This window comes from Fusarium falciforme, chromosome 7 (assembly GCF_026873545.1).
Source record: "Fusarium falciforme chromosome 7, complete sequence".
Classification (NCBI taxonomy): domain Eukaryota; kingdom Fungi; phylum Ascomycota; class Sordariomycetes; order Hypocreales; family Nectriaceae; genus Fusarium; species Fusarium falciforme.
In genome coordinates this window covers 3,385,230-3,399,821 of record NC_070550.1, presented here as the reverse complement: position 1 = coordinate 3,399,821, position 14,592 = coordinate 3,385,230, and the positions used below count along the sequence as shown (strand labels likewise).

At 50.7% G+C, this 14,592-nt stretch overlaps 6 protein-coding genes across 6 annotated transcripts; 2 read left to right on the top strand and 4 right to left on the bottom strand.

The window, feature by feature from the left end:
• Nucleotides 1-435: 435 nt before the first annotated feature.
• Nucleotides 436-1,572, bottom strand: NCS54_00971300 (Hypothetical protein; the record flags this gene model as incomplete). Its single annotated transcript, XM_053155052.1, has 4 exons — nucleotides 436-690; nucleotides 748-1,121; nucleotides 1,172-1,307; nucleotides 1,357-1,572. 4 exons carry the CDS (start codon nucleotides 1,570-1,572, stop codon nucleotides 436-438), a joined length of 981 nt encoding a protein of 326 aa, XP_053011027.1.
• A 569-nt stretch (nucleotides 1,573-2,141) lies between these two features.
• NCS54_00971200 (Hypothetical protein) lies at nucleotides 2,142-3,433 on the bottom strand (the record flags this gene model as incomplete). Its single annotated transcript, XM_053155051.1, has 4 exons — nucleotides 2,142-2,437; nucleotides 2,487-2,988; nucleotides 3,044-3,078; nucleotides 3,334-3,433. The coding sequence occupies 4 exons, from the start codon at nucleotides 3,431-3,433 to the stop codon at nucleotides 2,142-2,144; spliced, it is 933 nt and encodes a 310-aa protein (XP_053011026.1).
• A 1,625-nt stretch (nucleotides 3,434-5,058) lies between these two features.
• NCS54_00971100 (Hypothetical protein) lies at nucleotides 5,059-5,529 on the top strand (the record flags this gene model as incomplete). Its single annotated transcript, XM_053155050.1, has 1 exon — nucleotides 5,059-5,529. One exon carries the CDS (start codon nucleotides 5,059-5,061, stop codon nucleotides 5,527-5,529), a length of 471 nt encoding a protein of 156 aa, XP_053011025.1.
• A 294-nt stretch (nucleotides 5,530-5,823) lies between these two features.
• Nucleotides 5,824-10,305, bottom strand: NCS54_00971000 (AAA domain-containing protein; the record flags this gene model as incomplete). The annotated part of the gene is made up of 4 exons (XM_053155049.1): nucleotides 5,824-6,543; nucleotides 7,036-7,703; nucleotides 7,828-10,140; nucleotides 10,197-10,305. The coding sequence occupies 4 exons, from the start codon at nucleotides 10,303-10,305 to the stop codon at nucleotides 5,824-5,826; spliced, it is 3,810 nt and encodes a 1,269-aa protein (XP_053011024.1).
• A 998-nt stretch (nucleotides 10,306-11,303) lies between these two features.
• Nucleotides 11,304-12,517, top strand: NCS54_00970900 (Hypothetical protein; the record flags this gene model as incomplete). The annotated part of the gene is made up of 4 exons (XM_053155048.1): nucleotides 11,304-11,476; nucleotides 11,534-11,807; nucleotides 11,867-12,071; nucleotides 12,123-12,517. The coding sequence occupies 4 exons, from the start codon at nucleotides 11,304-11,306 to the stop codon at nucleotides 12,515-12,517; spliced, it is 1,047 nt and encodes a 348-aa protein (XP_053011023.1).
• Nucleotides 12,518-13,440: 923 nt separating this feature from the next.
• NCS54_00970800 (Hypothetical protein) lies at nucleotides 13,441-14,565 on the bottom strand (the record flags this gene model as incomplete). Its single annotated transcript, XM_053155047.1, has 3 exons — nucleotides 13,441-13,690; nucleotides 13,739-14,484; nucleotides 14,539-14,565. The coding sequence occupies 3 exons, from the start codon at nucleotides 14,563-14,565 to the stop codon at nucleotides 13,441-13,443; spliced, it is 1,023 nt and encodes a 340-aa protein (XP_053011022.1).
• Between the last annotated feature and the right edge of the window lie 27 nt (nucleotides 14,566-14,592).

Sequence of the window (14,592 nt, the reverse complement as noted above, 5' to 3'; positions counted from 1 at the left end):
CTCAATATCCTTGTACACAGGATACTCGATGCCCCTTGCCCTGCCTACGGTAGGCCTTGCGTCCGTAAACCTAATCACACACTCAATCTTGGGGTCGGCATCATGCTCTAGGAACATTCGAATGATAGAGATGTGTGTCTGAGCTTTGCGTTGTCCCTCAGCTCCACCTGGGCTCCGTAGATCCTTGTCATGTATTGGCTCCAGAGCGTCGCCTTCCTGTCTTTTGAGAGCTCTGGGAGGTAGTTGTCTCTTTTGGTAGTGTAAACGGCTCTGTGGGCCATTCAAGCATTCTATTAACATTTCTTTGCTAAAATTAAGCGCATCGAAGCCAACGAGTATCTTTCCCCGAAGGAAACGTTGACAATGCTTGACTCTACACTAGGCTTACCCTTTACTAAGTCATGTAGCCACCAAAAATCATAGATCCAACAATAACTAACTCCTCTCATTAGAAGAGAGCTCCAGTGTCTCAAATGCGACCGATCGGCCATGCCACCATTTCGCCTTGATTGATGGAAACGAGCTCTCGGGGCCTTGGAGAACCATGCCGGGGTGCACCACGTTGAGTATAACCACTGCAATGAGCATCGGCAGCGCATCCAGGTATAACTGGAACTCTTCGTGGCGCAATATGACATTGGAAGATGAGGCACCCTGGCTGAACTCGACGAGACGGAAAATGATGCGGACCTGAAGCCTTATTAGTTTCTGGGACATGAGCATTGGATAACTGGGGGGGACACTAACCACAATGAGAGCAAGAACCACGTAGATAACCCACAGCAGCCACATGGTCCATAGGCTTCGAACTCTGGGCTTCCCAGCGTGCCGGTTCCGAGAAATCTCTCGATAGAAAAGAGTGTGAATGGTCAGGAAGATAAGAACACAGCCCAGTTGAACACCAACGCCGGCCATGTACACCTTTCTCCCCAGATCTGCAGTGTCTGAATTGTTCTGATCTGCGAGCATCGCGCCGCCTGCCGCTCGGATAATGAAGCATAGAACATCGACGGTAACGAAGCATTTTGCCAGCCACTGCGCAGAAAGGCCAGCCAGACGGCGACGTGGATGGAGGAAGTGAACGAGACGAGCGACGGTCATGTAGGCGAAGGCGTTGATCCCTAGATGTTTCATTAATAAGAATTGTAGTAAACACTGTATTTGGACATACAGAGTGGTGCCAACAAGAACAAAAGGGTTGACACGATCATGTACGATGATTCTTGCTGGTCCCTTGCACCCAAGGCCCGCAGGACGAAGCAGACGCACTCCCACAAGGCGCCCATGACAATGACCCAGCAGAAGGACTGCATTCAAATATTAGCTAAGCTCATGCTAGTAACAGGGGAAACAGACCTTTTTGAGAATGATGGCTTGAACGAGGTGAGCTACGGTGGACAAGCCGAACGCAACTGCAAAGGCGGTGTTGTCCTCCCACTGAGGGTAGAACCCGTAGTTGGCATTGCACGAGTCGGGTGGGACATATCCGTACTTGTCTGGGATTGCGGTCGTGCAGGTTGGGCTCGCCGATGAGGAGGTTGTGGTCGCTTGGAAGACAGTTTGGGTCGGCATGGTGGCGGATTCGTAGTTGAACTTGATAGCTTTGGGGAGGATGTCAAAAATGAAGACGATGATGATAATGGGCAACAGAATGAAGACCGTTGTTTACAATATATATAGATGTAGGTCTGGTGGGCGTCGTCATCAGTCTTTTGAGGACATCTAAAATTGACCCTTTCTGAACACTCTCAGCCCAGCCAGGCTCGTTTTCGTCGCAAGTGACGCGTCTCAACTGATGAGAACAGCTCGTAAATTATAACGAGCGACTTTTCCAAGCCATCAAATAACGAGCCACGCAAGTAATGTTGACAGTCGTGAAAGTGTCCTCTCATTGGTCGGTTCGTCGCTTTCATCGTTTTTTGAGATGCTTACCCTGGGCCTGGACGCCAAAAGCCCCCACTCAATTTTTGGCATGCAGCCTCTTTGCCCCTGGCAACTTGAGGCTGAGGGTACCGTGCTCAGGCGGTTGGAACAATCCCCAAAAATTTTATCCGCTTACTGTGGATTTCCTGAGAATCGCAGGAAATGCGATGGTTTTCGAAGCACGGGGTTCTATGACCATTTGTAAATAGGCATCTAAACTAGCATGGAGACTCTCCAAAACCCCTTGCCAAACCTAACGGCCACATCATGTACTTCTGGAAGCTCTTGGGAAGAGCACTTGCAATATTGTTGATCCAAGCCTGCGTAATGCCCTTGCTGAAAGCGAAATGACGTGTGGTGGTCTCGGAGAAACAAGTCTCCAAGATGTGGTCTAGCATGAGGAAATGGGCGAGGAGCACTTGGGCCACGTGATTAGAAGCGTCTGTGAAGCCGGTGTACTCGTCGTCCGTCATCTTGTTTGTCAAGGCATAGCAAGGCACCATCTCAAGAAATGCTGCCAACTACATTAATGTCAAAGCCGATGATAGGGTGGGATAACTGACCGTTACGTGGAGATACGGTGCTCAGGTGCGCGAGCCTCTCCAACATAGACCAATAGCGTCGTTCTGCATTACCTCGACATAGAGGTTCAACAGTCTTCAGTGAAGCAAGGCAGTCTTGGATGAGTGTATCATTGCCAGCATCTTCATGTTGTTCAATATGTCTCTCCATACTTCCCACGAAAGATTCACGAGTGAAAGTGCAGAACATGGACTTTGTATGATCTGCAACCAGAGTGGTCTGGATGAGCATCCAGCCACGCATCATGGCCAGAAAGTCCATCATTCCATCCGGCATGTACGACGACTGAAACGTGAGGGCAATCACGGCAGCGTACCGAGCGTCGGCTTCAGCTGCCGTGCGACAGGGCCGTGATAGAGCGTGGTTCAGGCCATTAATGGCAGAGACTCTGAGGTCGAGAGCCTGCACTGAGTAGTCGGCTTGGTTGAAGAGGGTCAGGTGCTGAGCAGCGAGAGCTAGCAGAGACGATGCCAGGAAGTCATACTACGGGGCTTTGCTTAGCATACACAGTGAAACGGGGCCTTTCAGGAGAACGTACCTCGTGCGACAGTGCAGCGACGTCCTGCCATACAGCTGACGAAGCATGCGGATGTGGTGGGTATGCTTCGATAAGAAAATGATGGAAGAACCTCAGATGGTCAAGAGATAGATTGACTCTTGACGTTGTAGATGTTATCGAGTGGCGAACTTGAGGCAGGGTGGTTGCTGGATAGACACAGTGCATGCCCAGCCGTCGACAACCCTGACACTCGGGGCGACACTCGGAACATTTTACTCGGCGCCGCTTGCAGTTAAAACAGCCTCTTCTCGTCTTCGCGAATCCCTTACCAGGGACCGGTTTGCGTTTCGGCGCCTTTTGTGGTTGGTGTTGCCCACAAAGCGCTGCCTCGGCCATGGCCACAGTTGACTTGGGTGCATCGGTTCCCATTTTGGAGAGACACAATAAATTATTGAATCAAGATATGGCCCCTACCGAAAAGCGTTTTATTGAGGTTAATGGTTGCCTTGGAGGTTAGCTGATCTCGAGATGCTTACGTGTTCCGTGGCTTGCCAAGCAAATGGGTTCGGGTCAACTTTTACACCGATAATCACAGCATGTTGAAAAGAGAAATTTCTACCCTTGGGTTAGATAGAGGTATAAGTCGTGACAGAAAAGGTAGGATATCAGGCTCAAGGTCACGCAACGGGACTGGCATGGGAAGTTGTACATTTCCAATTGTTCCGTCGAGATGGGGACTCATCAAGTAGGATCCAGATGCTTTGATTGGCCTCTGGAACCCGCGCTCAAAAATTGGGTCAAAAGCTCCTACGGTTTGTACGAGCGGTCATTCATTCCACTGCCCTCCTGCTGGGGTCACCCTGATGCATGTGGTGGCACGGCATGGTTTGATGGCGGCATTGCAGATGCTGTTAAGTCGACAAGAGCAAGTCGATATCAATCCAAGCGATTGCTATGGCCGAAAACCATTGCTATATGCCGCCGAGAGAGGCCAGGAAGGCGTAGTGCAAGCTCTTCTCATAGCAGGGGCGAAGGCCGACTTGCAGGACTTGTCTGGAGCAGCACCGCTACACTGGGCCGCATTTAGAGGTCAGAATACGATCACCAAAATGCTCCTGGAGAAAGGAGCCAATGCCGACCTGAAAGACAAGGGAGGCAGCACACCACTGGTCTGGGCAATAGAAGGGGGAAACAAGGCAAGCATTGAGATGATACTTAAGAAAGCCCCAAACACCAACTGCAACTATGCACTCCCGAAGGTCAGGTTTGGAGTCTCCTCCGACGGCATAGATTACGATGAATTTGAGCGCATTTTTGGGGTGGATAGCGGGTGGAGGCTTCGCACCGATCAAGCTCCAGACCTAGAGCATTATCCAACTATTCCCTGGATGCCCCGAGAAGGGCGCGAGGAATGGAAGCACACCCAAAGACAGGACACCATTGTTGCGTGCAGTGGAGTGTGGGGATCTGTCTATTGTCAAGATCCTGCTTGCCAATGGAGCAGATCCATATTTTAAATGCAGGAATGGATGGTCACCTAGTTTGCTAGCGGAGCGTAGGGGAAGTAGCTCGGACAAAGCACTTGTCAAGTTCCTAGAGGCACATCGTCATGGTGGTACGACTTGATTCAGTGGGAGGAGCAATCGTGGACGGTGACAAGTAATGAGCAAGGACGCGTGTAGATACCGATAGTCAGCTGAACTTCTGTTCCTGTACGAGCAGTAACATGACCAAGAAGAATCCATGAATGTAGGCTCAAACGACTGGAACAGAGCGAAACAAGGATGATAAAAGCTAAGAATACGACCGGGTTATTTGTGAAGGAGAGACAACATGTGACGCGTGGCCCAAATTCGCATTCGATTCACGTCCTGTCGCTTCCTGGATTACGAAGGTAATATCTACAATCAACCGCTATTCACGGTACTATTTGACTATAAATCCTAGCGATCGCCGCGCTCTCTCCTGGATACAGCTTCAACCACAACAACCTTCGCACCTCCCAACAAAGAAACCTCTCAAACCAAAGCAACGTCTTCTGCTAAAAGTTCACCATGAAGTCTAGTCTCCCGGTCACCATCCAGTTCCGGCAGGATTCCATTCTCAACGAGGGGAAGCTCAAAGAGACCCTCTCCGCGATCTTTGGATCAACCTACTGGACCTTGAGCGAAGGTCCTGACACCTTCTATGTCGAAGCGGCCCACGAAACGAGTGTTTGCGTAGTGTCGGCGCTCGAAGCAGCTGGAGCAATCAAGAGGGGCAGCGTGGATGAGCCGTCGGCCGTCAGAGACGAGGCCAGAACAAAGTCGAAGCAGACTAACACGGACGTGGAGGAGAAGCCTGCCACAAAGGCAAAGAAGAAGAAGAGGGCTGATGTCAAGTCGAGGGAAAAGTCTGTAAGAAAGCCGTACGATGTGGCTAACGAAAAGAGCATGGAAGAGCCTGTAAGAGCGATTTGTAACGTAACCAAGCCACGAAGGCCGGATGAAGGAGATGGAATGGGAATGACGATGCCTCCTAACTAGGGTTCGTGAGGATGGCACTTAAACAGGGCGGTCCGTAGCTATTAAGCTAGAGCAACGCAGTGTTTGATTTCATCATATCATGTCTACCGTAGGATTAACACCTAGTATCGCCATCTGACAAAAGCAGGCACCTCGTAGCGGAACATCATTCCTGTCGATGCTTTATTGAGGCGCTGAACGATGGAAGAGATATTTAGTTTCAAGACATCAAACTCCGAGCGAAATTGGAAGATTTAAAACAGTCATTATTTTTGCTTGGCCAGAGGTTCTACCCCTTCCAAGTGCCCATGGTTCTCACTTCTGGCAGACCGCAACAATAGCCGTCATGGGAAGACCCACGCCCTGACTCCCATCATTCATAGTATAGGAACACGATGCCTCGTCGATCTTCTCACGAGCCACTTGACGAAATTTGTTCTGGTCCTCTTCCGACCAGTCCTTCCAAAGCATCTTGAACGAGTTCAGGATCAGGCCCAGCAAGTCCTCCTCAGATGGTGCGCCGTAGTGAACAATACTTTCAGAAACGGTGATATTTTCAAACCCGCCGTCTTTCAGGCACTTTTCAACAAAAGCCGAATCAAACCATGTCTCTGGAATGGGTAGCTTGAATGGTGGATTGCCTGGCCGCACAGCACTCTGGGCTGGGCGAATGACCTCTAGATAGCCGAGAACAGCCCAAGAAGTAACCACAGCAACACCACCAGGCCTCAGAGTGCAATATATCTCCTTGGCCCCAGCGTCTCCATCTGTGAAGAAGAGGATGCCCAGGTTTGTGATGCTGTGGGTAAACGTCTCATCCTGGAACTCCAGCTTTTCGCTGGGCATCACAGCGGCGCTTGAAGCTGCAGATACTCCAAGGGCATCAAGCTTCTTGCGAGAGATATCGACCATATTGGGAGCAGGATCGACGGCGTAAATCTTGGGCACATTTGCGTTTGATCGGCGAGCACGCAGCATGATTTCCTCAGCCACGATGCCGGTTCCACATGCATTGTCAAGCACGATTGCGCTTGGCTGGTAGATACTCCCCAGCTGCGGAATGTCGAGAAGCGACCGAGCTAGTTCTCAAGTGCATCCCCCAGTAGAGGCGTCATACTGAGCGGCTGCTGAGTCGAAGTGTCCAATAGGGGTAGGCGCGGGCTTTTGCGACATGGTGCACAGAGTCAAGGAAGAAAGGTTATCAACAAGTCAAACTCAACGAAAATTCAGAAAATGAAGACAACCTGCCAGGGATACCTCGAGGTTAACTAAATGCCTCACGTTGAGAACCTTGATGAGTCATGTCGCCAAGACAAAAGCAAGCCGCCGTCAGCTACGGCACGTCCAAGCACATGGCTGTACACAGATATCGAAGGAAGATCAATGCGGTACAGTAGCCATTGAAGTATTAGACAAAATCCCCAAAACTCTGCCCTTCAGCTACATCCGTCGACCAGGCTGGCCATACTCTCGACCCTGATCGTGGAATTCCCCCCGAGACATGGGCCGATCTCCTCCTAGACCTACAGGATACGCTCCAGGAGACAAGAATGGCTCTTGTCTCTGTGGCGTCGGAGAATCAGGGTCTTGTCTCGCGTACTCAGCATCTCGGCCAGCAAATGCCCTGGCACTTGAGGGGGAGGCCGGATAGGATGGGCGCTGATGGTGGAACGCCCGAGGCCTCGAATAGTCTGAGTATATAGGCCCGTGACGTGGACTCTCTCGTCGCCCGGCGCTGTCACCACCGACTCGTAGGTAGCGTTCCTCACGGTCTGCAGCCAGGTCGTCGTCTGTCTTGTGCAACAGGTCCTGGCGATACTGAGTGTATTCCTCCATGGCCTGGAGGACCTGCTCAAAATGCTCTCGTCCAAGATACTTCTTCTCATCATCCTTTTGGTCTCTCGCGTCGGCATACGCAAGCGACGTGGCGATCTGGAAGGCATTGCGGATCTGACGTCCATTCCACCACGTACCCAGCCCGCCCGGTGCTTCGGCGTTTTTGTAAAAGTTTTCGAGAGCGAACTCTTTGATGTCCTCTGCCATGATACGCAGCGGGGGCTCCTTGGTACTCGTAGCCCTCTGTTCTGCAATCATCTCTGAGCGCTTTAGGTTCATCTTGAACAGGGCCATGGTCTGTTGGCGGTCGAGGTGACGGAAGTAGATGCTCACGTGCACACGTGAATTGAGGGCTTCATCTAGTACGCGACCCGATTTGTGGTGAGAAATAATATTCCTGGATAGTACTCAAGGGTCCTGAGGAAGACTGCGGTATGTAGTTAGTGGGCATGAAAGCATCATGAGGTTCTGCTGGATACTTACTCGAGACAAGGGCGTTTCTCTGAAGGTTATCATCCTTCTTCTCCCTACGGGATAGAAAGATCTCAGCTTCATCAAGAAAAAGAATGCAATCCCACAGATTCGCCAGGCGGAATATTTCCGACAGGGTGGACTCAACTTGCCGAGGATCAACACCTAGATCACCACAAGTGATGGGAAACAGAGGCTTCCGGTGCGCCGAGGCGACTGCTTCCGCTGTAGCAGTCTTTCCCACCCCAGGGGCACCATGGAGTAAGATCACAAGCCCCTTACCCTTGCCACGGATAAAGTCCTGCTCTAGTGGCTCAATGTCCCGTGCTCGCAGCTGCCGCTGCATCAACTTCTTGTCAAAGTGGTCCTGTACGACGGATCTGATCAATCGCTTATGAGACTCCTCGATCTTGAGGTCGCTGAAAGGATCTGACATGACTTCGCTGGGCTTCAGGTTCTGAATATCGGCATTGATAAACTTGCGGTTCCTCAACGAGTAGACAAACATTCTCGAGGGCAAGAGTGCGAGGTCTTCACCAGTCAACTGATGCTTGGCGTCACGACTCTCTGGGGGCTTGATATCGGGGTCAACGATGAAATTGTCGGAGTCGGCAAATTTGTTCCATCTCAATGAGCCCGCATCATCGAATGAGACGACAACTTCTGTAAGCTTTGAGGATATTCTGGAACGGTCTGGCCCAGACCACCGTATGATTGCGAATTCATCATAAGTCGTATCTGGATCAAACGGGGATTTGGAATAGGATATAAATGCCGGCTTCCACATCGGATTCTTTTGGTAGGTTTCCTGGAAGTCGATGATGACATCGCTCTCAATGTATTCGGCCGTCAACGGGCGACCGAGAAGGTTGGCCAATCGCGTGCCGGCGGGGTCGTGCGTAAGTGTCCAACCCTCGTGTTGAATAGACGGTTCTTTCGAGAGCAATAGCTTTTGGAACCTCTCTCCTGATTCCACTAGCTTGGACAAAGTGTTTTCAAAGTCCTTCTCAAACCTCACCGGGAAAAGGTCAAGCTTGGTGACTTCTTTTTCACCATCGAAGCGTAAGATGTTCCATTGGCGCGAAACGGCCGCGTACGAGACGCCGTCATAGTCCAGGTAGTAGGCTCTGAGTATGAGTTGATCATCCTTTTGTAGCGTGTTACGGCGAAAGTCCCCGTTCTCGGCGTCGAGGTTACCGACAGTCCAGTCCACCGTGTCTGTATCAACAAAGTGTAGTCTCCCCAACCTCCGGCCCTTCTGCCGCCCGGGGGGTGAACGATGCTTCTCGGCATCAGTGGTGGAGGAGTTGGTTTTGGAGTCTTCGCGTGTAAAGACGAGGTCTCCTGGGCGGAACAGCGACCAGAGATCATCGAAGCGTACTCTGACACGCTGGCTGTGATCCTTTCCCTCGAACTTGCGATAGTTTGGGAGAATCCTGGACCTGGCGAACTCCATATAGCACTTGATCTCCTTGTACCCAGATTCAGTCACCTCCTCCACAGGGAGGGGAGCTGGTTTGCTCTGCAAGCTACCACGTTCCATCAGTGGCTCCCCTGTAGTTGACTCGGCAGGAAGTTTCGGAAACTTGGCCGAAACAGCTAGCCCTTCGCTTGACAAGTCGTCCTTTTCCAAACCTGGGCGCAATTCTTTTCGGAGTGATGTCGATGGGACCTCTGCTGGCCTTGTTTGAGCCGCTTCAACGCCACCTTCTGTCGGCTCTAGTTCAGGCTGACCAACGACTTCGAATTTTACCTTGAGCTTGTCAAACTCATCTTCAAGTCGGTCATGAAAGTGAATCAAGATCTTGAAAGGTCTCAAGAATGTGTGAGGCTTTTCAGCCCAAGAGGTCTCCCCAGTTACCCCACCGAGAAAAGACAAGATGGCTGGTGAGTTAATGCGAACACGCTCCAGGCGTTGACTATCGGGTCTCTTATCTGCTTGAAGCCTTCTGGCTGGCTTCTTTCGATTCGATTCAATGATCTTCTTCCTCTTTTCCGTTGGCAACCGTCTCAGCTGCTCTTCCTCCATTTCGCCATCCAGGTCAACTCCAGCAAGGAGAACCTCAATGGCATAGGTACATTCCTCGGAAGAGTAGCGATTCTTGAACTGTTCCCAGTTACAATCTCTCACCTTGGGCTCGGTTTTCATCAATTCGGTCATTTCCATCTCGTCTTTCGTATGTTCTATCTTGCGCTCATCTTTTGGCTGACTGTGCTCCAGTGTGGTCAACCGAGACGTCACATCTTTCAACCATTCGTAGGTGACGCCTCCCGTCAGATCGGTCGACGACACACGATGATGCCATGGGGCTTCTTGTGGTGACTCTGAGTTGGGTTGTTAAGAAGTCATTTCTTTCTCAGAATTGATGGGCGGTACTCACCGATCACAACATGTTGACCATGGGATTGCTCGTTGGACAACACAGTATCTTCCAATACGCCTCCAAGGGTTCCAGCGAGTACCTTGATATTGCCAGGGATCTCAGACATAGGATCTGGCTGTCTTTCTGAAGGCGGAGTTTCCAATGGTAGGAGATTGGCAGTTTCGGATGGGGCTTTTGAGGGCTCTGCCCCATGATTGCTGTAGCCCTCCATAACAAAGGAACACCTTCTGGGGTACAATTACGAGTTGGGAGCCCGCGATAAAAGATGACGATACAGAGAAATTGATAATCGAGATGAACAATTGAATTGATAGTGGCCTGTGCGTGGACATTAAAAGGTCCAAGAGGCGGCAAAATGCACAGCAACTCAAAGCCCCTCGACCGTCCCGCCTTTGCTGGCTCTACTGGAAGTAACATTCTGGGATCAGACCACACACTCATATTCCTAGTTGCATCCTCAGCTTGCAAGGGCTGCCACCAATACCGTGCGAGATGAGTAGAGGGTTGCAGCCACTATCTCACTCATGTGATAGAGCCAAGGTCCTGTACGTTTCAGCTAGACGCACCTTGGTGCAGAGCGCTTCAGCCTGCTTGGTGGATGGGAGGCTGAGCCTGCAGTCAGAGTCAACGCCCCAATCAACAAGCGTGTATGTCTCCAAGAGGCTGTAGATATGGCCCCCATCCTACACATCCGCCCGGCAATTTCCCCGAGCCTGATCGACCAGGTATACAGTGGCGGTTGCTGGCTTGACAATGCAGCCATCTTGGCGCAAGAAATGCCTCACAAAAGGTCTCCGCATCCTGCATTCACCAACCTAATCTTTCTGGAGCCATCAACAGAGGATCTTTAGACCAACTATGACACGGCTTTCAGGCCCTGCTGCTAATGGTCGGAGCTCACATTGCTCCCTGTATTCATCGGCCAGGTTGGTCGAGAACCTCAACCACAAGGTGCCACCCTCCCCTTCTATGTTTTCTTTCTTTTCTCCCCTGTCTCTTTTTACCCCACATTTCTCATCTACTTCCTGGTTTCTCACCCTACATCATCAAGATTCTACAGACGCGTGTGTGCAACAGGCTTCATTCCAACTGTCGTGATAGGATATGGCGGAACGAAACTTGCCTATCACTTTACGGGAGCGAATGAATGATGACGAGGAAATTTTCATCTTCCATGAGTGGTTTCGGGACTACTCGAGTAAAATGGGAACCACTTCAGTCGCGCTCCGACTCTATGATAAGAGCACTTCTCGTTTTGTACCAACCCTCGAAAACCCGTGAGTCACCCATAAAACCCAACTCTCACACTTTCACCTATGTACTCATTTGTCCAGCGCCTTAAGGGCCGCAATCCAGAGGTACCTCGAGGCCGATCCTGTAGGAGACTTTTGGGACACTTTTAACCCCGATTCCTGTTCATGGGATCAAGTTTTTGCCGAGCTCGAAGATACAAAAAAGGTTTATTGGAGCAAAGGAGACGGAAACCCTATCAGGCGCTGTTTTCGTCATGGTCAAGGGTTCTCAAGAAATATGATACCTCTCTTGGAAAGCATCCCCCAGGACGATGGCCTGGGACTGCTTAAGGGAGGGTTGCAGATCATATTCAACGTGAGTATCCCTTTTTGACTGTGATGAATGGTGATTCATGTGTCTCATGTGTCATTTAGGCCGTCAAGAGAAGGACAGACACCTGCGAAAGAATTTTTGCAAGCTTCGAACATATACCCAGCTGCATCGTTAACGCCGAGAAACTGCGTCAAAGCCATCCCCAAGACCAACCTTTGTTCTCAGCGATTAATAATCTCCATGATCAACTAGTCAAGTCCATCCCTCTGCTCATCGAAGTTCTGCTCCGCAGAAGCAACAGTTCCAGTAAGTAATCGCGGCCCACTTTCACAAAACTTGCCGCTGACCTAGGAAAAGCAATCAAGAAGTTTGGCAAGTCTGTCTTCGGGGACTCTGTGGCTGAAGTGGACGGGATCTTGAAGCCAGTAAAGAGCGCCGAGAACAGGCTGGAGCAATGCCGCTTGGATCTGAACACAAGGGGTATTGCCGAGAACTCTCAATACCTACGGACGATAGATGTCAAGCTTGATTCCCTCAACGAAAAGGTTGTCGCTAGGGACGAAAGATTTGAGACCTGGAAAACTGAGAATGAAGAGAGGCATCGAGCCCTCATCGACGAGAACCGCCAATTAGTAGAAATGTTGATGAATTCGATGTACCAAACAAATCAGGATAAACTACGAGTCGAATGGTTGTCCCAAGGTTCGTCTACTCTTCCTATCACATACGTTGCCGTGTCTAACTGTGAATGATTAGAAGTATTGAATCGAGCAGTTGTTCCGTTACGACGACTGTCAAGAGGAAACGTGATGGGAGCCATCTGCACCGAAGCAGAGAGGTTCGTCCCTCTCCAAGACCTTGCACTAGTCCTACGAAAGCACCATGAGTTCAGCTCCAGGGCACTTTCTCGGGCCAATTATCTCATGGCGACTCCCAAGTTCCAGTTATGGCTAACCGGCCCCGAGTCCGGAATGCTACTCGTTGATGGTCACTGTGGGGATCAAAGTATCGGCAAGATAGCTCCCACCTCCGTCTTTTGCTCGGGTCTTGTAGAGGCTCTTGCAGGGCCGCTTCACGATCCGTCACTCTTCTCTTTGCCTCAACAGCCCCGAGTTGTCTTGCATTTCATTGCCGGGCAGCATACCAATCCCAGTGCCGGACTATGCGGGCCCCATGGCCTGATGCGCAGTCTTATCGATCAACTCTTACTGCAGTGGCCAGATCACGAACCTCTTGATCTCAGGTTTCTGGAGCAAGAGTTGTTAGGAAGGACGACTCCGGACGATTTTGAGACACGCTTTCTCTGTTTCATCTTCGAACAACTCATTTGCCAGTTGGGCCGAGAATCACCACTTTGTTGCGTTATCGATGGCCTATCACACTTTGAGACCAGCTTATGGGGTTGGGCTGACGACTTGATGATGATCATTGACAGCTTCTTCGCTTGTATGCGTGATGGCGCAGGCACGGTCAAATTCTTACTTGTCAGTCCAGAGAGGAGTACAATAGCGCGACACAGAATCCCTGAAGAGTTCCACGTCGACTTGAGGGCAGGGAATTTTCATGCACGGTCACCTGGGCAGAGCTTGGTGGTTGACATCACAGAGATGGAATCTTCTTGGCGTACTAGTTGATGGATCTCAATGGCATGTTTTATGTGTAACTGATAGCGACTCTAAAACTTTCTATCGTCAAAGGGCTCAAACTTGTCACTAATGACCTTTCTTGTCAGCTCCATCAGATCCTCTGCCAATTTCACCTCTTGAGAGAGGTTGGTTCCATGCTCGGGCACGGCAGGACAGCAGAGGTATTGTCCTGTAAGGTGTGTCACCGTGGCAGCGTAAGCGGCACTTGTAGCACCCTCGAACTGGTCCTTCTTGAAAGGTTCCATGACTGTGGACATCATGTATCCGGCTAGAGGGTAGCTATCGGGATGTCAGATGACTCAAGGCAAGGGAGGAGGATATACATACGGTTCATGGATGTGTTCCGTGCTTTGTCTCGTACTCACGAACCCCGGATGAGTAGCATTGACGATCAGGTCAGGAAATCCCTTCCTTGTGACATTTCGATCAAAGTACCGAGTGTACAGAAGATTTGCAAGTTTGCTTCTGCCGTACTGAGCGTTGGGACCGAGATCCTGGTTGAGGTCATCTAAACTGTCAAATTTGGTGTCTTTCGGTGCCGCCTGGTGAGTGTTTGAAGACTGGTTCACAATCCGGGTTAAACCGTGCTTCTTGGAGGTCTCTTTAAGAAGTGGGAGAAGGTAGGTGGTGAGGATGACATGGCCAAAGTGGTTCACCGCCATGTGGCGATCGACACCGTAGTCTGTGAGCTGATAGGTCATGATGCCCCGGCCGGCGTTGTTGACGAGGATATCCAGACGATCGGTCGAGTTCTTGATCTGCTCGGCAGACTTCTTCGTCTCAGGCCAGTCACTCAAGTCACACTTAATCCAGACAATGCGATCGGCTTTTTCCTGGCCAAGTTCCTGAGCGAAAGACTTCTTGGCGTCGCTGACGATGTCCTCGGACAAGGAGAGGATGTACAGCTTCTCGATGTCGTGACTGAGTAGAATGTGGGTGATGCCGTAACCGATACCCTCGCTGCCACCAGTCACAACCCCGACCTTGCCTTCCAGGCTTGGGACATCTTCAAGCGTGAACCCTCTTGTACTGAGCTTTTCGGCTGGGCCACCGAAGTTTTCGGCAATGGTGTTCTGCTCAAGGGTAAGCCACTGTGGAGGGCCAAAGGTGAAATGTCAATATCTTACCTTGACATTATCGACGATTGAAGACATGTTGATGCCGTGCGTCCCTATGACAGG